General features: G+C 46.1%; 1 protein-coding gene across 1 annotated transcript in view; it reads right to left on the bottom strand.

Moving 5' to 3' along the window:
- Positions 1 to 10,119: 10,119 nt before the first annotated feature.
- The window catches only part of LOC122420286 (protein shisa-6-like), a 38,679-nt gene continuing 23,296 nt past the window's right edge, over positions 10,120 to 25,502 (bottom strand). Inside the window, exons 3-5 of the mRNA XM_043435639.1 lie at positions 24,378 to 24,538; positions 16,961 to 16,966; positions 10,120 to 10,148 (exon numbers count right to left, since the gene is read on the bottom strand). Coding sequence (XP_043291574.1) covers positions 10,120 to 10,148; positions 16,961 to 16,966; positions 24,378 to 24,538 — 196 coding nt within the window. The remainder of the gene's footprint in view (positions 10,149 to 16,960; positions 16,967 to 24,377; positions 24,539 to 25,502) is intronic.

Raw genomic sequence — 25,502 nt, 5'->3', positions numbered from 1 at the left:
CTTCCCCAACTACAAAGGAAGAGCTGCTCTTCTCAGGGCACAGAGGGTGTGGTGGGGTCGGGGGTGCATAGAGCATTGCCGCCTTGCCCCCGAATAGAGTTACTTGCAACAGGCTGAAGGGAAGGGAGAAAATGGCAGCAACTCGTGGAAACATCACGCCGTTGCCTCCCAGTCTCGGGATGCGGAGTCTGGCCCCATCTGTCTGGCACATCAAATGGGATGTGCAAACCTCATCCCACCTCAGACTTCTAACAACGCATCCAAAGTTCCTCAGATCAAACTGTAATGAACAGATGCCTTAGCCGCAGCACCTTCTCTGTGAAGATTTACAGGTGCCTGTGTGTGTGGGACTATGTGTGGATCCGTGAAACCTGAAACCTGGGCAATATTTTCCAGGATCTTCTTCCCTGTCGATTTCATGTTGGCAAAATGCTACATGCATTTGCAAAACTGGAGGAGGAAATGGCACCCTACTCCAGTATCCTTGCCTGGAGAATCCCATGGACTGAGGAGCCTGGCAGGTTACAGTCCACGGGGTCACGAACAGTCAGACATGACTGAGCTACTGAGCAAGCGTTCGCAAAATGGCACCAAGTTGTGTCCTGAGATGAGTGGCAGGCCACTGAACCAGGTGGGTCAACCCAGGGTAGCATCTGCTCAGAACCACGCCAACTGCGGTTAACAGAAGCAGAGGGGGAGCAGTGGGACAGAGCACTGGATGAGAAGGACCAGGACTATCACATCATTAAATTTATGGGGTCTCAGTTTCCTCTCTTGAAGGATTCAGGTGATGCTATTCTACCTCATGACCTTTGTTGAGTTTAAATGGGACAATGTCAATGAAACTGTAAAGTGCGATAGAAGAATAATACAGCAGTCATTAAAAAAAATAATACTTCCTCAGTGTGTATGCCCAGAAGTGGTATTGCTGGGTCATATGGCAGTTCTATTTCCAGTTTTTTAAGGAATCTCCACACTGTTTTCCATAGTGGCTGTACTAGTTTGCATTCCCACCAACAGTGTAAGAGGGTTCCCTTTTCTCCACATCCTCTCCAGCATTTATTGCTTGTAGACTTTTGGATAGCAGCCATCCTGACTGGTGTGTAATGGTACCTCATTGTGGTTTTGATTTGCATTTCTCTAATAATGAGTGATGTTGAGCACCTTTTCATGTGTTTGTTAGCCATCTGTATGTCTTCTTTGGAGAAATGTCTGTTTAGTTCTCTGGCCCATTTTTTGATTGGGTCATTTATTTTTCTGGAATTGAGCTGCAGGAGTTGCTTGTATATTTTTTGAGATTAATCCTTTGTCTGTTTCTTCATTTGCTATTATTTTCTCCCAATCTGACGGCTGTCTTTTCACCTTACTTATAGTTTCTTTGTAGTGCAAAAGCTTTTAAGTTTCATTAGATCCCATTTGTTTAGTTTTGCTTTTATTTCCAATATTCTGGGAGGTGGGTCATAGAGGATCTTGCTGTGATTTATGTCGGAGAGTGTTTTGCCTATGTTCTCCTCTAGGAGTTTTATAGTTTCTGGTCTTACATTTAGATCTTTAATCCATTTTGAGTTTATTTTTGTGTATGGTGTTAGAAAGTGTTCTAGTTTCATTCTTTTACAAGTGGTTGACCAGTTTTCCCAGCACCACTTGTTAAAGAGGTTGTCTTTTTTCCATTGTATATCCTTGCCTCCTTTGTCAAAGATAAGGTGTCCATAGGTTCGTGGATTTATCTCTGGGCTTTATTCTGTTCCATTGGTCTATATTCTGTCTTTGTGCCAGTACCACATTGATGACTGTGGCTTTAGTAGAGTCTGAAGTCAGGCAGGTTGATTCCTCCAGTTCCATTCTTCTTTTTCAAGATTACTTTGCCTATTCGAGGTTTTTTGTATTTCCATACAAATTGTGAAATTCTTTGGTCTAGTTCTGTGAAAATACCGTGGTAGAGACAGCGTGCACCCCAATGTTCATCGCAGCACTGTTTATAATAGCCAGGACATGGAAGCAACCTAGATGCCCATCAGCAGATGAATGGATAAGGAAGCTGTGGTACATATACACCATGGAATATTACTCAGCCATTAAAAAGAATTCATTTGAATCAGTTCTAATGAGATGGATGAAACTGGAGCCCATTATACAGAGTGAAGTAAGCCAGAAAGATAAAGAACATTACAGCATACTAACACATATATATGGAATTTAGAAAGATGGTAACGATAACCCTATATGCAAAACAGAAAAAGAGACACAGAAATACAGAACAGACTTTTGAACTCTGTGGGAGAAGGTGAGGGTGGGATGTTTCAAAAGAACAGCATGTATACTATCTATGGTGAAACAGATCACCAGCCCAGGTGGGATGCATGAGACAAAGTGCTCGGGCCTGGTACACTGGGAAGACCCAGAGGAATCGGGTGGAGAGGGAGATGGGAGGGGGGATCGGGATGGGGAATAAGTGTAAATCTATGGCTGATTCATATCAATGTATGACAAAACCCACTGAAATGTTGTGAAGTAATTAGCCTCCAACTAATAAAAAAATTAAAAAAAAAAATAATACTGCAGTCATAAAAAAAATGAATTTCAACAGATGTCTAAATTATTTTATTGCAGAGAGATCTGTTAAAGTGAGCACAGAACCAGAAGCCACTCCTCAAAGAGGAAGTCCCTTTTGAGCCTTTAAGAAGAAGGAAGAAAGTATATCCAAAAGACAGGGCAGATACTGGAACAAATTGACTCAGTAGTCAATTTGCCTCTCTCCTTCCTTGTAACAAAACACGCATTATTTAGGGCAGCAATATGTACAGCTAAATAACCATCACTGGTGTGGCCTTTCCCCCTTTTGGGAATGTAAATATAAAGGCTGGTGCTGTGGCAGCCATCTTGCAATCATGAGGTCATAAGCATAAGGTGAAGCAAAAAAATGGGAAGGGAAAGACGGGAAGCGTCTGGTTCTTAGGAGGCCATGTTGCACAGCTGAACCAACTCCAGAAAAGGCCTACCACTGGACTTCTGACTAGGAAGACAATCGACTTTTATTGTTTCAGCTGCAGTTGGTCAGTTTTCTGTTACCTGAAGCCGAACATAATCTCTAAAGATACAAATGTCTTTGCCTACTCTTTACTAGGTAAGGGTGTGTATATTTGAAAGTGTGTGTATGTGCTGTTGTCGTTCTGAGGTGATGAAATGGAAGTCAGAGTTTTCTAATGGAAGATTTTCTGTGCAAAAGCACAAAAATTTCTGAGTGAAGAAAGCTTAGGAGAACTAAAGAGGAACTGGGGAACAGCCACCCACCAAAAAAAAATCCATAAAGCCAAAATTGCAAACCTCACATAAAGCTCAGGCTATAGAATTCTATAGATTATTTTCCACTATGCTTCCCTGAGAGCAATAGAAATATGAGATAAGTCTCCCCACAGTGAAGGACAAAATTGGAATTTGCTTATTAGCCGCTAGAGTTTTATACTATTGAAATCCAAAATGGCACCTTGCTGCCGTTATACAACCCTTCCTTGTTCCAACAGAATGTAAGTGTTGAGCAGCTACATTATTATATGACATCTTTGCATGCAACAAATGGTCTGAGTTCCCCAAGTGTGGTGCTAGGGTCACACACCTTGTGCAGTACCTGCTGACACCATTTGAAAGTGACTAGCTTCTTTTCCTTAATTCAGATTCCGAAGAAAAATAAGCATGTGCCTGAGTTTATCCAGCATGAGGCTTCAGACTTACTTGGTTTTAATTATGTTATAGACAAATAAGTGGTTGAGCTATAATCAGGGCAGGATGGAGAAGTAGAAAGAACAACAGACCTTCAATCAGAAGACCTGAGTTCAAGTTTGGGCTTTAATACCTATAGGCTGTGTGAAGACAGACACATTAATTAAACCTTGTGAATCTCAGACAGAATCACCTGTTAAATGAAAAGAGTTACTTCTTCCTCAAAAGATTGATAAGATGATTAACTGATATGTATATACTTATAACTATACATACACACTTATATATTTGTTTTTGTAGAGTGCAACATGAATGCAATGAATTTTATTACATATCTTGTCCAAAAGGACAGTAAGTAACAGCTAACATTTTTGTGGGGACACCTTACAGAGTTCAATAACTCTGAGAAGTATAAAGTTTTATCAAATGAAAAATTTGAAGATCTGGTTGGGAAAAACACCCCAGATCTTTGGCTTCAAATTCAATGATTTTTGCACTCCACTAGATCAATTATACTGTCCTGGAGCAAATCAGATATAAATAAGAGGACTGCTTTTTAATGAAAATCTGTGTTGATCTCTCCATTCTATAAGCTTGTAGAATGTGGCTCTGGGGAAAATCAGAGCAAATGCCACTGTCTAAATTCTAGTTTGTAGACTTGGAGTCTGAGTCAGGCAGCATCTCCTTGCAATTGTGCTTGACGGGTGTCCCTCAGCTTGGGGGGTGGGGACATGCTCAACCATTTCTGGCGCTAGGTCACGATGGTAAACATGCAGTGTGATGGGAAATCAACAAGACTGCATCTAGTCCAAACCATCTGTCCTCTCCCCCTTCCCACCTTCTACTTTCTACCTCAGTGAGTCACTTCTAGAACTCTACTCTGATGTTCAAAGTCTTGGTAAAAGGAGAACAAGAGAATTCCAAAGAACACAACAGCGTAAGCTGATTACAGAATCAAGGAGTCAGGGGGAGACCTGCAGAGGCCAGCTGGCTGAATTTGGGGGTGTTATGGAAAGGAGAGTGCTGGGGAAAGCAGCTTCTGATGATACACAAGGAATTAAGAGTGAGAAAGATGAAGAAAAGTTTTTAAATTTTTTAATTATCTCAATTTTTTAAATTTGTTGTATACCACAATCATTTCATAGATCCCTTTGTTTTATCTTCCAAAAGACCAACTAAAGGTTCTAATTACTTTTTAATTATGTTTAGGTATTTGACTGTGGCCTCTTTGAATGTTAACACCATGTCAAGACAGCTGGCTGGTCACTCTGGCTTTTTATGAATTTTATTTTGAGGATGTTCTGGGATCAGTCACTTGAACCAAGTTTTAAAACGTCTTTTAGCCATGCTTGGTTGTTTCAAAAAGAAATAATTATCCTATATCTATTAAAGAAATTGAACTTTTAATTTAAAATCTTCCTATAAAAAATAAATAAAACTTTAGGTTCAGATAACCTCATAAGGGGATTTTAGAAAAATGTTTCCATAAAATCAAGGAGGGAAAACTTCCCAATACATTCTATGAGATGAGAATTAACACTGGAACCAAACCAAAATGACAAGGAAATAAAACTACAGATCAATATCTTTCATGAGCAATGACACAAAATGTTCTTAATCAAATTTCAGCAAGTCAAATTCAATAATATATAAAAATGATAAGAAATCATGATGACCAAGTAGGATTCATGCCAGGAAAGCAAGGTTTTTTGAACATCAAAAAACCAATCAATGTAATTCACCATATTAACAAAGAAAAAAGCCATATGATCATCTCAATAGATACAGAAAAAGATACAGAAATAAACACAAACCAATATCCATCCCTGACTAAAAAAAAACTCTCCACAACCTAGCAATTAAAGAAAATTTTCTCACCTTGATAAAGGGCATTTTTGAAAAATGTAGCACACACATCACCAGGCAAAAGGCTGAATTTTTTTCTCCTTATGATCAAGAACAAAGTTTTACCACTTTCATTCAAAATTGCAAAAGCAGTCCTAGCCAGTGCAATAAGGCAAGAAAAGAAATAGAATGTATCTAATAAAATAGAAGTAAAACTATATTGTAGATGATATAATTATCTATGTAGAAAATCCTACAGCATCTATGAAAAAACTAATAAAACTAACAGGGGAACTTGCAAGTTTGCAGGGTACAAGAGCATTAGATAAAAGTCGATAGTATTTTTATATAGTAGCCACAAACAAGCAGAAATAGAAACAGCCAGCTGTTTTAGAATGTGAGTTTAAATGTGAATGCAGACACCACTATCATTATGGTGTTCCCTTCAGGCATTGCCCTTGAAAAAATACTGGCATTCAAGGCCTCCACATTCTGTTTCCAACCCTCTTGTCTAATCTGCTTTCTTACTATCCATCCCTCCTCCCAGTATGATCATGGCAGGCCTAATCTCTGTCCCACGAAGCCCACTCTTTTCACCCTGATAAGAACCTTTCCTTAATCCACCCCAAGGGATTACCTTGGCCAATCCCTCCCCAGGTTTTAGACCATCCAGGTCTTATCTATCCTTCAAGGACATAGTCAGTACCCACCACCTTCACGCTGTCTCCTTAGACCATTTCAGTCTTTGGCACAGGGCCTGGTATGCAGTAGGCACTCACTAAAACCTGAGTATGAATGAACTTGCAGCCTGCTCCTTTTTCTATGAATGCCCAAACATGACTCATGTGCACCCCTCAACACATGCTGGTTTGTATGCTGTATTTCAATCTCTCTCTCCATAGGCCTAAGGGCACCACCTTATTCCTAAGGATGGCAAGTGAACATTTCTTTAATCATAGTTTTGTGCAGATTTTAAACTCTCATACAGCTATGTAACTCTTCATGGATACACATCTTATTTACTTAGACTGTATGTTCTCCCTGGGCACAGTACTCCATCATTCATTCCAAAGTGCCTGGAATCATGTCAGGGCTCAATTAATAATAGACGAGTAAGTGTGATTAATGAATCTCTCGATATACCTGGAGTGCATTTCAATCATAGCAAGCAATCATACATCTCAGAGCAAGCTTCCCCCCCAAAAAAACAAAAGCCTGCAAGGTGCTTAAGCAAATCTTTACACAGCAACAACATAAACAGAATTGTTACCGAGGCTGTTGTCTTCAGTGACTCCTACTTAAGAACGTTTACATAGAAGAACATCTCACTCTTTCTTAGCGAACGACGAGGTTTAGCGTGCTCAGCCAGCCCTTCTGACTCATGTGAGCCCACCAGCCGGAGGCTGCTGACCAGCCACAGCCAAACCTTCACGGCTCTGAAGGTCACCATGAGCTTCCTTTGCAGGAAAATCTAAGGAGTCAGGTGTTTGCCCAACAGCCCTGAGAGCATGATCCTGCTAATGAAAACTGAAAATACAGGTCACTGCCCTGGCCCCATCTCTCTCTCTGTTCTGTGATGTTCTTGGTCTCCGTGACCTTAGGGCTGTGAATGAAAACTACTAGGAGGGCTGGACACAATGTTCGCCCAGGAGGGTTGGGATAGCCTGTCTTTACGAGCTCTTGGAACCATTCGGGGCACAGCTGCGTCCAACCTGTGTGATCTTGAGCAAGTCAGTCAGCCTTTCTGAACTTCAATCTTGTTATCTGCAGGTGACAAGAATCACATCACTGACTTCAAAGGATTCCTATCACATTGCTTCTTAGGAAAGTGGGTTCACGTGACCCAAACCACAGAGTTGCCTGCTCTGAAAGTCATGGAAGGAAAAGTCTAAAATGATTAGGCGACACTGATCCAAACTCCATACCAATAATGCCAATGCTCTCCCACGATTTCTCACCAACCATCGTACCTGGACTGTGCTAGTGGCCTTATATTCATTGCCTTTTATCTCCACAAGGATCACGTTAGTGGCTTGGTCGTGTCCGACTCTGCGACCCCATGGACTGTAGCCTGCCAAGCTCCTCTGTCCATGGAATTCCCAGGCAAGAACACTGGAGTGGGTCGCCATTTCCTCCTCCAGGGATCTCCCCGACCCAGGATCAAACCTGGGTCTCCTGCATCACAGGTAGATTCTTTACTGTGTAAGCCACTAGGGCATGTACACAAAGATCACACCAGGAGATATTCTCATAGAAAAGCAAACAGGGGTCCAGAGAGGTTAAGCCACATCTCTGCTCAAGGCCACACAGCTCACCCACACTTCCCACTACAGGTATATGCTTCTCTGGGTGCCCTGAAGCTGAGCCCATCACCTGATAGAGCTCTGCTACCCCTGACCTCACACCCACATCCTTTCCAAAGGGTTACAGGAAGTGTCTTTGCAGCAGCACCATAAGGAGGAGTCAAGCTGGGGACCCAAACTGCTCCCTCTAGAAAGGGCTCCACAGCAAGCCTAATACTCTGCCGTTTATAGTTTCTTTCCTTGGGACACACAGGACTGTTCTCTTACCACCTCCCTGTAAACGACCTGTGCCCCAGGCTCCCCATCCCAGAGCCTCTTGGACCGCAGTGTCTTCTGTAGCCCTGGCCATCCACCTCCACCTGCTGCCCCGCCCCACCCCACCTCCTCTGAGGCCCCACTTCCTTTCATCTAATTCTTATGGGGAAAGAAATGCCACATTTATTAAAGTGAAGGCTTATCTATTTCATCACAGATCTAAGCTGCAGTGATAAATCCCTAAGCTAAGCACACACAAAGGGGAATACAAAGCTTGAATACAGATCAGAATCGAGAAGCCAGGGAGAGGGGGGTGAGTGTGGGCTCCGACCCAGCTGCTGGCTACCTCCCTCTCCCACTCAGGGGTCTCCATCCTGAAGACACTGCTCCTGCCTCATTGCACAGGGAGGTGGTTGGGCAAGAGCAATGGCCACATCAACACACTCTTCTAGATAGTTCTGGCAAAGCCTCCACAAATGTTCCATTTAGGAAGAATCAGCTTTGTTGCATCTGGTAAAACTCCTGAATCATCTAAATTGATTTTTGTCTCTTCATTCAGCAGGCACAGGCTAGGATGCAGGGTGCAGGAGAGCCCATAGTTCCAGGCGGTGAAGGTGCGGGAGCCCAAAGGTGAAGAGGACACTGCCCTGGACCACAAGGAGCTCACACAGCTGGGGACACAGAGGTGGGGACGCTCCGCAGAGCTTTTCTGGAATGTGGTGGCTTTGCTATCAGGGTAAAGTTCTGGATTCCTAACCAGAATTCAAGTAAGGAAACACAACCCCTTCAGAGCTTTGAGACCCTTCTACAGGGGTGCCCAGTGGCTTCACCTGTCCTGTGCACTTAGGGCCCACTAACTGTTGTTACTGTGGAAGCAGGGACGGTAACCACAGTGATTACCTGCCCCTGATAGCTCTTTATACCGATGGTTTGTGGAAGAAAGCATCGCACAGCCCCAGGTGCCATCCAAGCCATGCAATGACTCTGATCACTAGTTGCCCCCTCCCAACAAGCCATTCTTTAGTAAAAGAATTCCCATATTTTAACTGATCATGTGACCACCCAAAATAAAGACTACATTGGCTATCGTGATGTAAGTGGGAATGGAATAGCAACTTCAAGCAAGCATCCTTTAAAAAATGCAAAATGATCTCTTGGCCTTTACTTTCTCCTGATGCCTAGAATGCAGGCATGATGACACGAGCTGGTGCAGCCATCTTGGGCTATGATGTGGAAGCCACATGCTTAGAAAGCCAGAGCAATCAGATAAAAGAAGCTCCCTTATAACAGAGCCAAATTATAATTGAACTGACTTCTTTTATAGGAGAAAAGTTGCTTTTGTATCAGCAACTGTTATTTCAGGTATTCTGCAGGTATACAAGTACAATTGCTGCCTCCTGTCTAGGGTATTAAGAGAATTCGTTCTGTCATTTATTCAAGAAATAGCTATTGAATGACTGCTAAGGACCAAGATATGTCCACTGTGAATAGAGTAAGCAAAGCAGACATGTTCCTGTCCTTGAGGCACTTAAGGTCAGGGTCATTACTGATTCTGCTTAGTTACGGTGAGATAAAGTGTTAGTCACTCAGTTGTGCCCAACTCTTTGCAACCCCATGAACTATAGCCTGTCAAGCTCCTCTGTCCATGGGATTCTCCAGGCAAGAATACTGGAGTGGGCTGTCATTTTCTTCTCCAGGGGATCTTCCCAACCCAGGCATTTAACCTGGGTCTTTCTCATTGCAGGCAGATACTTGACCATCTGAGCCATCAGGGATGGTGAGATAAATCTCGGGCTAAATTCATGTCTAGATCCCTGGGAGAAGAAAAAGTCTGTATATGGATGTATATCTATATATGTTCTGTGGAGTGTGTGAGTGTGTGTGTGTGTGTGTGTGTGTGTGTATACGAGAGAGAGAAAGAAAGCCAGATTCTCTGACTTCCCTTGTAACTGTTGTGGCAACATCCACTGGAGAACCGGTCAGCCCAGCCCAGCTCAGTTCATCTGCCAAAACTCAGATCCTTCCTATCTTTCTTTTGGGTAAGAGCTCTCAGCTCCTCATTCCAGGTCCTTGCATGGACCTAGCCATCCTCATTTGCTCTGGCCAAAACTTCTGAAGTCATCTGTGTCTCCTACCTTCCATATCATCCGTTAGCATTGCTGTCATTTCTACTTTCAAATACATCACACACCCTACTGGATCCTAGTATTGCGGCAAAGCTGAATTTCATAAATCTAGTAGTTGTTTCATGGTGACACAGGAGAGCATCCTTGAATTTAGAAGCTCCAGGCATAGAAGTACAGTGGGGAATGAAGAGTCATGATATCATATCTGCAACCTACTCTCACATAGTTCAGTTCTGATGCTGCTGCTACTGACAGTGATGCTGACAGTGACCCTGACAATGGTGGTAATGATGACGGAGGTGAGGATAATGATGGTGAAGATGAGAAGAGGAGGACGGGGAAAGACACAGAGGCAGATGTTAACAACTGGTGAAGAGCATACAGGTGTTCACTGAATCATTCAATCACCTGAAAATTTTCCACTGGTTTAAAATTATTCAAGATAAGATGTTAATAATAAATAAGCCATGAAGCTGGGTCTTTCAAAGGTCCTCCTCTACCACCATCTTAGTCCAAATCTCCATCTCTTTCTCATCTCCTCCAACTCCCTCCCTCCATCCCTGCCCTTCCAGGGTCTATTCTGAGCAGAGCGATTCTGTAAAACACAAGTCAAATCACATCACTCCTCTGTTGCAATCCCCACGATGGCTCCCATCACACTCAGAATGAAACCCAAGATCCTCACATGGCCTCTGGGGCCCCACCTCTCTGACTTTATCCATTACCTCGTCTCAACCCTGGCTCTCTCCACCCCAGCCACTCTGGTCCTTCTGCTCCCCAAACACACCTGGCAGCACTCACTTCTGCCCAGCTCACGGTCACACATGGCTTGTCCTCCATCATTCAGGTCTCTGCTTCGGTAATTCAACCAGTAATGAGGTCTCTTCTTCAAATCAGGCTTCTTTCCCCCCAAATCCCATCACTCAGTACTCCCTTTTCTTGCCCTATTTCTCTCAAAGCACTTACCACTACCATTTATGTTGTATGTTTATGAGTTTCTTTTCTGTCTCTTCCATCTGAATGTAAGTGCTATGTGACTTGGGACTTGACTTTCTTCCCTCCCACATCCCTGGTGACTGGTACCCAGGAAAGGGCTAAAACTGTTTTTGTATGAATGAAGGGATCAGAGCATCTTGAGTCCCACCCTGACCTCCCCCTTTCCTTCCTCCCAACGCGCTGCCAGGGGGCTGTGACTCCCCATGCCTCTGGCTCTGTGAACCTCTTATCTTAGGCCCTCACGAGACCCCTTGCAGGGTCCAACCCCCCCACTCCATCCCCCATCATTAGCCCAACTGAGCCATATGGCACCTCCCCAGCAGGCACCCCCGCCCCTTCCCACATCCTCCTGCCCTCCAGGAACACAGCCCTTATGTTTAGAGAAGGAAAAAGAAGAGACTCCTGCTCAGAGCCAGCCTGCTCCAACGGGACACAGAGTTCCAGTTCCTCTGGCGCCTCGGGCCCAGTTTCTTATCACCACTGCCTGCTTACAGAAAAGCCACACCAACTATTCCAAACGCAGTGATCACCCTTAAGCAACCCTGCCTGCCAGGCTCTTGCTGCCCCCAGTTCACTGACCAGGAACACTCTCCACCATCCTGTTCAATTCCACCATCCTTCAAGCCACTGGCCCTTACCAGGCCCCTCCCTGAGAAGCTTCTGAACACATGGCTGGTTCTGGTGAGGCATCTGTATGGCTGGTTATCTTTTTTACTGTCTAGTCTGGTCTTTCTGCTCCTGAATTTAAGCTCCTGAGGCCGGTCTGTGTCTTATCCATTGCCTGGCTCAGCACATGATGGGTGCTTCACATCTAGGGATGGGTGGCTGGATATCATCTCCTCTGCCATCGTCAGTCCTAAATATTCTTAGGTCCTAAATATGTTCAATGGACTTGGAGCTCCTTGGGGGAAAAGAGCCCTGGCACCTGCCTGGAGAGAGGCTGGGCTCCCCTCGCCCTGGGAGCTCTCACCCTTTGCAACCTTAGTGCCCGGCCATGCACCCCCTCCCTCCAGGCCTGCGGCAGTCTGCCCTGCCTGCCTCGCACCTTCTTGCCCGTGTCCTCTCTGCCCTGTGCTCCGTCGGGCCTCGGTTTTGCCAACTCACTGCGGTCATTGTGAATTCTAACCCCATCCGTAGCGCCTTCCCTCTCCCCTGCACCTCGCTCTGGTAACAGCCAGAACGTATTTTAAATCCTCCTGCTTTCTGGGCGCAGTGAGTAATTAGAGGCCCAGCTCAGCGGCCCTCCCTGCTCCCTGGCCATATGGCGAGGTCAGGCCTCATCTGCCTCCCACACAGGCTGCCTCTCTGGCCAGGCAGCCCAAGCCCGTGCAGTTCCCAGGCAGGAGCAGAACCACACCCTGGGGCCAGAAGGATGCGTTAGGCACAGCTGGCTTGACCAGGGTGAGGGTAGTTCCTTGGGCTTTTGGGGGGGCTCTGCTTCGGAGCACCCCCTCCCTTCTCTAGGCAACCCTGTGCTGGGAAAAGCCATCACCCACACCCCACCCAGGACTGCAACACAGCTCAGGACTCACTTTCTAAATGGCTTTAAATTTTGAAGAAGGAAAGAACTTTTCTGCTCATGACCTGTCCGGCCTTGAGGACAGAATGGTGATCTAGCCCAGTCTGGGTACGGCGGATGGGGAGGGATCACAGAATCCCAAGAGGAAGATGAGTCAGTATAGCCACTAAGCGGGGCTTCCTAAGTGGCTCAGTGGGTAAAGAATCTGTCTGCAACACAGGAGACACGGGTTCGATCCCTGGGTCAGAAAGATCCTTTGGAGGAGGGCATGATAACCCACTCCAGTATTCTTGCCTGGAGAATCCCATGGACAGAGGAGCTTGGTGGGCTACAGTCCATAGAGTCACAAAGAGTCAGATACGAATGAAGTGACTGACCATGCATGCATGCAGCCACTAGGTGAGTGAGCTTGGAATCAGGCCTCCTGACTACTCATGTGCCAATGCCAGCCGGGCCCCGGGTACTGGCTGTCCCACTGCCCCCACCCGAGCCCCTACCTGCTGGGGGATGGGAGGACCCACAGGAGTAGGCTGTGAGCAGGGTTAGCCCTCAAATGCCAGCTACACCCTCTACGTTCTCAGAAAGGGAGAACCTTAGAGGTTCTGAGGCCAGCACCCACCCCTCATCCCCACCGACTCCCTGCTAAAAATGCCCAGTAGCTCCTCCCAGTCCCCTTCCTCAAAACATCCTGGGGTGAATGCTCCCTTTGTGGCAGGGCGGTCCGTCCTGGAGCTGAGAGGCTCATGTCTTGAGACCATTAGCCTCCTCTAAAGTCCTCCTTGTAGCCGCAAGTACATGCACTGGACAGCCAGGGCCAGGCATGGACCCAGGGGCAGGAGACAGGATCCACGGAGCTGTAGGGGATGATGAGGGGAAGGGATAGTTAGGGAGTTTGGGGTGGGCGTGTACACTCTGCTCTATTTAAAATGGATAACCAACAAGGCCCTACTATAGAGCACAGGGAATTCTGCTCAATGTTATGTGGCAGCCTGGATGGGAGGAGAGCTTGGGGGAGAATGGATACACGTGTATGTATATGGCTGAGTCCCTTCGCTGCTCACCTGAAACTATCACAACATTGGCAACTGGCTATACTTCAATACAAAATAAAAATATGATAAAAGTTATTTTAAAAGCATCATCCATTATGAATATCCTTTAAAGACCAGGGTTTTCAGGCTTCCTGGCAGCTGCATCCCTCCCTGGGGAGCACAGGGCATGGGTGTCTAAGAGCAGGACACACTAAGAAGACAGGCCAGTCACCTCCCTAGATCCGGACCCAAGGTTCTTTCAATGCAATTGGAAAACTGCTGTTTCCAGGCTACCGACTGATCTGCTCTTTTTGTTCACACCAAACACAGGGTCAACTACACCCCTGTGACTCTCTCGTATGACCTGCTCCCCACCACGTGGGACACACAGGTTCTGACCCCAAACACGAGACTGTCAGTGTGCTGTTCACAGTTCTCGTGTGCCCGGCCCTGAGTTGGGCTGAGAGTGGTCATGTCTTAGGGAAATGTCATAGGATAGAGGTCCAAACTGGGGCTGACTCCCTACACCCACGCCCCCGACTCTGCAGTGCCAGGCGCCCTGGGGAGGGGCTGACCCATCCAGGAGTCAGGACAGCGAGAGGGGAGCCGAGATCGGGAGGAACAGGGAGGCTGAGACAGAGTGGACATAAAGAATGTTCCAGACAGAGTGAAGAGCAGAGCATCGTGGAAGCCTGTGAAGCCAGGGAGGACTTGATGCCCCAAATCCGAGTAGGTCCAGGTGGCCAGAGCCTTGGTTTTGGTGGAAGGAGGGGTGGGAGGCCCATTCCAGCCACAGAGCCCAGCAGAGCCTGCTCCTGGGACCCCCACGGCCACCGAGATGCAGGGACGAGGATGGAAATCAGCAAGCCAGGAGCAGAGGCAGCAGGTGTAGACGACTCTTCTGCCGGGCTGTCAAGGAGAAAAGCAGGTGGCGAGGGGATGGGAAGCGGTGGTGAAATGGAGAGAGGGCTCCCCTCCTGCCTTAAGGTGGGAGGATCACATTGACACCTAAAGGAACTGAGCTGGTAGAGATCGGGGCGGGAACGTGGATCCTGGGAGCAGGGCATCTGAGGACCAGAAGTAAACGGGATCTGAGACACAATGGAAGGAGGCACTGCCGGCAGTAGACATAACCTGGGGGTGTCCACACCCACGGAGACATTTGGAACCCTGAGCCTGCCATCATGGGGGTGCCGGGCACCCTCCTGGTGATGCATCACCTTAGTCAGGACACTTTCTACACCATCACCCAGATGGTGAATAAAACCACCAAGAAGGTCAGGCTGGGGACCCTGGTCTCCACGTCTCCTCCTCCTATGCTCAGACACTCAGTCATGTCTGACTCTTGGAGACCCCATGGACTGTAGCTCTCCAGAATCTTCTATCCAACTCACTGGAGTGAGTTGCCATTTACTACTTCAGGGCATCTTCCCAACCCAGGAAGAGAACCCACCTCTCCTGTGTCTCCTGCATTGGCAGGCGAGTTCTTTACCACTGAACCGCCTGGGGACCCTGAACTCTATTCAGTTCAGTTCAGTCAGTCATGTCCAACTCTTTGAGACCCTATAAACCGCAGCACACCAGGCCTCCCTGTTCATCATCAACTCCCGGAGTTTACCCAAACTCATGTCCATTGAGTCGGTGATGCCATCCAACCATCTCATCCTCTGTCGTCCCCTTCTCCTGCCCTCAATCTCTCCCAACATCAGGATCTTTTCAAATGAGTCAGCTCTTCGCATCAGGTGGCCAAAGTATTGGAGTTTTAGCTTCAACATCAGTCCTTCCAATGAACACCCAGGACTGATCTCCTTTAGGATGGACTGGTTGGATCTCCTTGCAGTCCAAGGGACTCTCAAGAGTCTTCTCCAACACCACAGTTCAAAAACATCAACTCTTGGGCACTCAGCTTCCTTTATAGTCCAACTCTCACATCCATACATGACTACTGGAAAAACCATAGCCTCTATTGGGACATGGTAATTCCTTAGCTCTCGTTAGGCCTCATTGTACCTGCTGCAAAGCTAGGATCCAACAAAACCCTGGCCAGAGTTGCAGAAAAGGGAGGGGGGAAGTGGGGCCTGACATTTACGGGGCACTCCTGGGTCACAGTTCTGCGCTGGCCTCTGACTCGCTCACAGCATCCTGGTGAGGGATGTGTCTCCCCCACTGACATGTCACATGGAAGCAGAGGTCGCCTGGAAGGTGCCTGGGGCTTTCAGAGAGAAATGAAGAACAGGGGTTGACAAACAACAGCCATGGGCCCAGCCCTGCCCACCATCTATTACTGTTATAAATAGTGTTTCATGGGAACACAGTGCTGCTCACTCTTTTACGTATCTCTGTGGTACAGCTGAGTAGCTACGGTGGAGACCTTACGGCCATAGAATCTGAAATATTTACAACCTGGCCCTTTTCAGAAAAAGTCTGCCAAGCCCTGCTGAACAGCCCTGGACTAAGGTCTATCAGCTGGTCCAAGTTCAGGCAGGATCTGGGTCTTGGCTTGTCCAGTTCTGTCACTGCATTATCCTGCCTTCTTTACAGTGAGGGCGTCTTCATGCAGGAGAAGTAGCCAGAGAAAGCTCTCTCATTAACCCACCTTTCTATTAGAAATGCTAACTGGTTATCCTATGTGTCAGGATGGCCGAGCCGTCTAAGGCGCTGTGTCCGTCACAAAGAGTCAAACATGACTTAGCAAGTAAACTACAAGAACAGGTTATCCTGGTTCTCAACAGAGTCCACGTCTACTACTCGGCAACCAAGGCTATCTTACTATACCAGACATCAGATCAGCATAGTTAAATTAGATCCACGTTCCTTACCATGGCCTCCAAGACCATGCATAGCTGGCCCATGTCTACCCCTCCATTCTCAACATGCACCTGCCACTCCTTCACCGACCACACTCAACACCTGTGTCTGCTTTTGGTTTCATGAACAGCCAGGTGCGCTCCAGCCTCAAGGCCTTTGGACTTGCTGCTCCCTCTGCCTAGAATGTTCTTCTTCTGTATGTCCCCATGGCTGGCTCCTCCCTGTCAGTCAGGTACCAGCTCAAATGCCACCTCCTAGGACCACACTATCACAGTGCCAAGGGAAAGAGGGTGGGGAGGGATGGATTAGGAGTTTGGGATGAGCAGATGCAAACTATTATATGTAGGGTGGATAAACAACAAGGTCCTACTGTATAGCACAGGGGACTATATTCTATATCCTGTGATAAACCATAACATAAAAGAATATGAAAAAGAATGCATACATAGGTATAACTGAGTCACTTTGCTATACCACAGACATTAACATAACATTGTAAATCAAGTATATTTCAAGAAAAAAAAATGTTTTAAAAACAGGCCTCCCTTTCCCCAGCCTTCCTCTAACACATCACCTGCCTGCCTGTGCCCAGAGCATTTCGCACTCTCTGAAATTATTTACCTATTGACATCTCCTCCATTACAGTGTAAGCTCCCCAAACCGACAGGATTTTCTATTCAAGACCGAAATTTTAACTCAAAGAGACACTCTGCACCACTAACGTTTGTAAAACTTTATTTATTTAATCTTTGGCCATGCAGCAAGTGGGATCTTACTTCCCTGACCAGGGATCCAACCCATGCCCCCTGCATTGGAAGCATGGAGTCTTAACCACTGGACCGTTAGGGATGGTCCCCACACTACTAACGTTTAAACCAGCCCCGTCCAGTGTCAATGAGATGCAAATCATAGATATGACCCACATAGCTAAGTCCACATTTCTTAGTCATCATGTTAAAAAATGAAAAAAAATAGATGAAATTAATTTTAATAATAGATTCTATTTAACCTGATATATCCAAAATATTATCATTTCAAATGTAATCAATATAAAAAATTATGAAGCTATTTTAATATTCTTTCTTTTTCCACACTGACTCTGAAATCTTGTGAGGCTCTGAAACACATTTCAAGCGCTCCACAAACAGCCACACGTGGCCTGGTGACCACCAGAGGAAGAAGTGCAGGCTTGAAACAGTGTTTCTATCAGATGCTGCTCTGATGGTATTAACACTCCTTTACTCCCCACAGCAGCCCTAGGAGGGAAGCACTACTATTAACCCATTCTACAGATGGAAGTAAGCAAAGCTCCTACCCTCTGGCCACACTGAACCTGGAGTCTTGGGTCAGCCCCAGGATGGGAGGAGAAAGGCTGTGGGGTGAAGCCTGGGCATCTCCCAGCTCAGCTCCCCACTGTATAACCAGCCCCGTGGGCTGTCAGTGTGGCCAACTCTACGCTAATTTTGCAGACAGGGCAGCAGAGGGTCACACAACCGTGATGAGATCTCTGCAGCATTCAGGCAGGTCACTAACGCCTGCGGTCTGGCTCCTCCATCTTTCCAAGTGAAGGACCATCTTGACAGTCCCTGCAAATACTCACTGAGCTGTTACAATGAGCTTCCAGGGAATGCTCTTGGATCTAATATGCCACAGAGAATAAGACGAACCCTTGCCTACATGGAGCTTACATTCTGATAGGGACAGAGACAATAAACTAGTGATCTTATCAATCTATGGTGTTAGATGGTGTAGGTGCCCAGAAGAAAATGAAGCAGGGGACGGGAGCAGATGAGGAGGTTAGGAAAGGTCGTCAACCTCTTGTGAGCATCAACTTTCACAGCACAAATATCTGATGCTGGATAGTTTCTGGCCACCAAAGAGAAGGGGAAATACCCCAAGGCAAGAACATGCTGACTTGAAGAGGGTCAGATGTCTAGATCCCAGAGAGAAAGGCAGAAGGTAATAGGGTCTGAGCTCAAGAAAGCACTGAGGGGCCGGGTTATGCAGCGTTGTAACTGAGAGCCCCTCTGTCAACTGTCCAGCCCCATTCTTGGTCTCCATGAAGCTTGGAGGCATGCCCCTTGGCTCCCTTGGTCTGCCATTAATGCAGGCGGCTTTGACAGGAGGCAGAGGACTGATAACTAACGTACACAACTCCCAGTGGTGTGGAGCTGCGGCATAAATATTTATTCCCTCTAGCAGACGCCACTCTTGATGATGGTAAGTTGGTTATCAAGACTTTGGAACCCCAGCACATGATATCCGAGGGATGGGTACCCCTACTCTCCCCGAGTTGTCCCAAGACAGGTTCTTTAGGAGTGAATCAGACCAGCTGAACAAGCAAGGTCCCCACTCCTCCCCATTCTTGAAGGTCACGCAAGCCCTCTGCAAGCCTCTGAGATCCTGGGCTCAGGGACCTGCAGTTCCAGATACAGAACATATCGTGATGCCCAGCTGTGCCCGGTCTGCCATTCAATTCTGATGCAGTCAGCCCCTGGTATCCAAGGGATGGTTCCAGAAACTGCAAGGGAAGCCAAATTCCATGGATACTCAAGTCCCATAGTCAACCCTCTGTACCTGCAGCTTCCACATCCGAGGATTCAGCCAACCTTGGATGGTAAACACAGTACAGGATCTGAGCTTGGTTGAATCCATGGATGGGTGGGGGGAGGGGGGTGCTCCTGTATTTTTATTCACACCTACTTCTGCCCAGGGGTCTCCATTCATAGCTACAGACTGACCCCTCCCTCTTTCAGATGAGCCCAAATCCTCCACTCCTTCAGCCCACCTGCCATGGAGAAGACTTACCCCTGCAGCTCACTAAGAAGGACCAGCCAAGCACCATCTTTGTGAGTCTTGATGTGAATTCAAACTCTGCAGTCCTTGAGGACGTTTTTCTTATTTGACAATCTCCCTTTAGCTCTGGTTCTTGGTTTGTTGCACAATGGAATCATGTGGGAAGTTTTTGAAAAATACTAACATCCAGATTCTACCCCAGACCAATTCAATCAGAATCCTGGGAGGTAAGGGCCAGGCATTAGTGTCACCAGAATTGCTTACATCATTCCTGTGTGTCAGCAGGGCTGAGGCTCGTGGTTCTAATGGGATCTTCTCCAACTTTAATATGTGTACAAATTGCCTAAAGATCTTGTTAAAATGCAGATTCTGAATCACTAGGTCAGAGGACGGGTCCAAGAGTCTACACTTCTAACAAGTTCTCATGGGATGCAGTCACTACTGGTCCATGGACCACACTTTGAGTAGTGAGAGTCTAGAGGCAGCCATATTTGAGAGGCGGGAGATGGAGATGGGCTTCACTGATTTTCCGTGTCCAAAGTAACTGTCCAGTATTAAAGCTCCCTTTAAAACTGGAGAGGGATTTCCAGAAGAGTTAAGATAAAGGACTCTTCTGGAAGGAAAGAGGAATTTTCTGCCAATGTGAAAATAAGAGATGTTATAGCTATGAAATGTTGCAGGATCCCCTTTGCATTATAAATAAAGTAACTAACAGACTAGCCAGAAAGAGTGGGTACTCCACATTCGTGGTATCATTGCTTTTACTATTATTAAGGCAGGACCCTCATCCCACTCCCTAAACCAAACAAGCCTGTGCTTTCGACATGCAAGAGCCCCAGAAAGCCCTCCAAAGCCCCTTCATCCTCAGAGGATGTGCTGCAGGCAGGGGCAAGCACAGAAGGCTTAGGGCCAGGGGCTTTCATCCTGGATACAGCCACATGGATCCTTCCTGGTCTAAGGACACCAATGCCTATATTTCTCTCATTAATTTGATTTATTTGCCTTGAGTTGTGAATATACTTCCATAGCCCCACTATGGCTGATATAGAGGTTTGCTACGTTCAGGATCTATTTTAAGTGATCTCCTTAGTTTAACTCATTAAACTACTCTACACATTCAGAAAACTAAGATCATGGCATCCAGTCCCATCACTTCATGGAAAATAGATGCAGAAACAGTGGAAACAGTGACAGACTTTATTTTGGGGGGCTCAAAAATCACTGCAGATGGTGACTGCAGCCATGAAATTAAAAGACACTTACTCCTTGGAAGAAGAGTCATAACCAACCTAGATAGCATATTGAAAAGCAGAGACATTACTTTGCCAACAAAGGTCCGTCTAGTCAAGGCTATGGTTTTTCCAGTGGTCATGTATGGATGTGAGAGTTGGACTATAAAGAAAGCTGAGTGCCAAAGAATTGATGCTTTTGAACTGTGGTGTTGGAGAAGACTCTTGAGAGTCTCTTGGACTGCAAGGAGATCCAACCAGTCCCTCCTAAAGGAAATCAGTCCTGGATGTTCATTGGAAGGACTGAGGTTGAAGCCGAAACTCCAATACTTCGGCCACCTGATGAGAAGAACTGACTCATTTGAAAAGACCCTGATGCTGGGAAAGATTGAAGGTGGGAGGAGAAGGGGACGACAGAGGATGAGCTGGTTGGATAGCATCACCAACTCAATAGACATGAGTTTGAGTAAACTCCGGGAGTTGGTGATAGACAGGGAGGCCTGGCATGTTGCAGTCCGTGGGGTTGCGAAGAGTCAGACACGACTGAGTGACTGAACTGAACTGAACTGACACAGCTGTACTATTAGCCTCAAGGCAGATGAAGAAATTTAGAAAGGCAAAGAAACTTGCCAAAGTCACATACGCAGCATGTGAAAGGGGAAGAAAAGAAAAAAAACTGAGGTATTTATGTCACAGGCCATGTTGTGTCAGGGCTTCTTAAATGTTATTTGCTACGTGACCTCATGAAAATGCAAATTCTCCTCAAGCAGGTGAGATGGAAGCCTGAGATTCTGCATTTCTCAAAAACTTTCAAGTGATACTGATGTGGCTGGTCCAGACTCATAGGCTATGATGCCTCCTGAGATTTCTGGATGTCTTCTCAAGATCCCCCAACAAAACTCTTGCCACAATACTCCTCTGATCAGTGATCTGTTGATTTGACCAGTGGTGAAACCACAACACGTCTCTACTTTGAACACTTATACAAAGTTCTATTTAAACTTCTGCTCAAAACGCAGTCTTCTGTGGCAAAGGATTTAGAAAAGCAGTTGCATCCATTAGAAGTTGTAGACATTGCAGATGGTTATGAAATTGCTTTTAAATCTAAGTATCACCATTGAGAATGCATTCTGGGCCAGGGAACAATTCACATCTCTAAAAGCCAAGTGAAGAGTTCCAAATTGAGAAATACAGGGAGGGATTTCTCAAAACAAAGGAGTGAATCATTTAACTATAAGCTTCTCTTCTCAGATCAACAGAGGAAAGGATATATACAGAAACCAGAAGAAATGACAGATCTTCAGGACCAGTGAAAGGCATTTAAGGGCAAATCAAGACTGTACACTTCATCTAGACTCAATGACTGGCAACTATCTGGTTTGTGAATGAGACAGAGAAAAGCGGAACAGACAGGGATGAAGATAAACTTCCAGGAATGCTTTGGGAACCAGAGTGACCTGAAGTTCCAAAACCATAGACAAGATTCTGGAAGAGCCTGACTTCAAACCATGAGTCTTTGGAGAAACAGAAATGCCCCCTTGCAGATGGTCACAATACCAAGTTTAAATCAGACAATCAACAATAAATTAGAATGGCACCTTTCTGCAATTTCCACAGCTCAGTGATTTCCCCAAACTTTGCTCCATATTAAAATCACCTATGGTGCGGAGAAGCCTCTTGAGAGTCCCTTGGTCTGCAAAGAGACCAAACCAGTCAATCCTAAAGGAAATCAACCCTGAATATTCATTGGAAGGACTGATGCTGAAGCTGAAGCTCTAATACTTTAGCCAGCTGATACGAAGAGCCAACTCACTGGAAAAGACCATGACTCTGGGAAAGATTGAAGGTAGGAGGAGAAATGCAGGGACAGAGGATGAGATGGTTGGATGGCACCATCGACTCAACAGACATGAGTTTGAGCAAACTCTGATAGTAAAGGACAGCAAAGCCTGGAGTGCTGCAGTTCACGGGTCACCAAGAGTTGGACATAACTGAATGACAACAACCTATTAGAAAGAAACATGCCCCCCACCTCCTGCTCAGGCCACACCCCCACATCAATTAAATTATAATCTCTGGAGGTGAGGCCCAGGTACTCTTAATTTTTAAAGCTCCCAAGGTGATTCCAGCGTGAAGCCAAATTTGAGGACGACTGGCACAGCCTTTCAGTGTCTTCATTCATAAAATAAAGGAATCCATCTGGACAAGTGGCTCTTTATTCTGTCTGTGTGTTAGAATCACTTTCGAGTGATTTTTTAAAATACTGCTGCCAGCAGCATCCCCAGAAACTCTGGTTAATTGGTGGGACCCAGACACCAGCATCATCAGCATTTTTAAGAGCTTCCCCAGGTGATTCTAATATGCAGCAAGGGAGATAATCACTGGTCTCGAGGTTTTTGCCAGTTCCTTCTATTACTTACATTTTAAACATTTATGATATTCAGGCTAAAAATGCACCTTAAAATTTTTGCAAGGGTGGATTTCTCATCTTTAATTTTAAATCAGAGACTTTTAACTTTGGAAGAACCTTGTAAACCCTACACAACATGTTGGATCAAATATATATTCATATGTGTATATTTGGGGGAGGTGAATGTCCTTGATTTTTATCACAGTCTCAAAAGACTTAACTCTATTACCTCATAGGCAAGTATGTGACTTCTCATTTAATAAATTTGGTCTCAATACCATGTCTGCTACAGTTTGAATTCGAAACATACCTATTGCCACCTAGTGACTGCATATCTTTATTGCAGGTTTAGTTCAGACCCTACAGCCTCTGAAGAGCTATAGGGTGACAGACGTGGCACTTTTAGATCCAAGTATCAACACAGAAGCCATGTCTGAGATTGGGGTTAGTAGTAGGCTGTCTGGTAATGCTCACAATGAGAGATGACCTTCCCAGTTACTCTTGTAAGGGGACAGTCCTCTCAGAAACTCTGAGAAAGTAATGTCCTAAACTGGATTAGGATACTAGGGTTTTCTAGACCTGACTGTTGTTACCTACATGCCTCAGTTTGAATCCAGGCTTGCTTTCATACTAACCATATGTCCTTGGGAAAATCATTGAGCCTTTCTGTTCCATATATAAAAAGAGGATAATATAAGCACGTCAAAGGCTGCTGTGAAAAATAAGTAAGACAATTCATGTAAAATGATCAGCATAACACTTGGCACACAGCAAGATCCCCATACATGTGAGGTTACATTATTTATTGTTATTGCCTTGTTTTGTTCATTGTTCCATACGGGTTACAGTGATGACCAAGTGGAAGAATACCAGCATATTGCTATCACACAGCAACTCACATATTCAGAGATTCCACAGAGCACAGGAAAGGGTTATCCTACAACACAGGCGTAATCCCTACCCACAGGAAATGCTTTTTGAGATTCCAACAGTGGAGCAGTCTCTGATTGCAGCCACTTCTTGTGAAAGATCTGCCTTCCCACCACGTGGGCAAGACGGTGACTATACCTCACCCCCAAGGCTGCCGCAAGTTCCTTCCAGGGAAGAGAATTATGCAGACACTCACGAGATCACAGAAGCCCTAAACAATCAGCTCTCCTCCAGCCCAGACACTCACTGGCGGCGGTCTCCCATGCCACTCTCTCCCCAGGAGGGACAGTCCCCAGACTCTTCCACAAGCCCACCAGGTCGGGGCTCCACGACCTGCCCGGCTGAAGCAGAAACACCACAGAACCCTCTCACCAGCCTCAGCAGAGACGCAAAGTGATCGGCGCTCACTTACCTGGAGTCTGCTTGGCCGTGCGCACGGGGGTGTAGTGGTTTTTGGAGGACGATCGGACCGGCGTGTTCTCTTTGGGAGAGCTATCAATGGCCGAGATAGTTTCTCTTTCACAGTGTGCTATGGGGATTGGTCCCTGTTGTCTTAGGATGTCAGCCAGAGCCCTGAAAGAGAAAGAGACCACACAGTGAGATTCACCAAACCAGTGAGCACAACCACAAAGGAAGCTGGGTGGGTGACTTTCACTGGCCCTTTGATGGATGGAGACCCAGTATTCAGCTACAGCCACAGCATCATCTGGTGTTGGACCCAGTGGGGATATAGGGGAGAGGCTGCCATGCCTGGTGGGACAGGTATTAAAAGGTTGTGATTGTGGTTTCTTTCTTTGGTTCATTTCATACCAATGAACTCTGAACACTTGCAAAATGCTGGTTCCCCAAATAAGCCCCTATGCCAGGCAGATACTACAGGAGGTGCCGTGAGGAATGCCACTGCAGTGAAAGGTGGTCACTGTTGGCCTCCAGTTCAGTGGCAAGTAATTAATATCAGGGGGATCAACCTCCCCATCGAACGACACACACCGAGGAGAGTGTATCTATATGGGTGACCTAAATAAGTACAAAACACAGCTCCCATGGTCCAGAAAGGGGTGCTTTAGCTGCAGACAGGACGTACAGATAAAATGATAAATATCAGAATACAAGGACGGTGCAGGCAGTGAATGCAGCTGGAGCTTAGAGGACGGAGCAATCACAAACATAGAGAGAGAAAAATACACAAGAGGAAAGAGACATGTACAGAGATGCTGCTAGAGAGGTCCACGCCCTCTGCAAGGGCCCCAGCACCACAGGAGCAGGTTTCATTCACCCAACACCAAATGTGCATTAATTAAGGACTGTGTGCCTCAGTCACGGCAGAGACCAGGGTAAACAGAACACAGTTCTGACCATCTAGGGGCTCAGCATTTAGGGGAAATCATTCCCACACCTGGTTGGAACAAGACTCCCTCTGCAGGTGAATATCACAGGTGATACTACTGTTGGTAGAAAACGGGGACACACAGGATGCTCTCAGGAGACCCAAGGGACCACCATCGGACACGGTCATTTCAGGGTCAGGTGCCCAGTT

Source organism: Cervus canadensis, chromosome 1 (assembly GCF_019320065.1).
Source record: "Cervus canadensis isolate Bull #8, Minnesota chromosome 1, ASM1932006v1, whole genome shotgun sequence".
NCBI classification, from domain to species: Eukaryota; Metazoa; Chordata; class Mammalia; order Artiodactyla; family Cervidae; genus Cervus; species Cervus canadensis.
The sequence above is the reverse complement of the archived record's forward strand: the minus strand, read 5'-3'. Positions and strand labels throughout refer to the sequence as shown.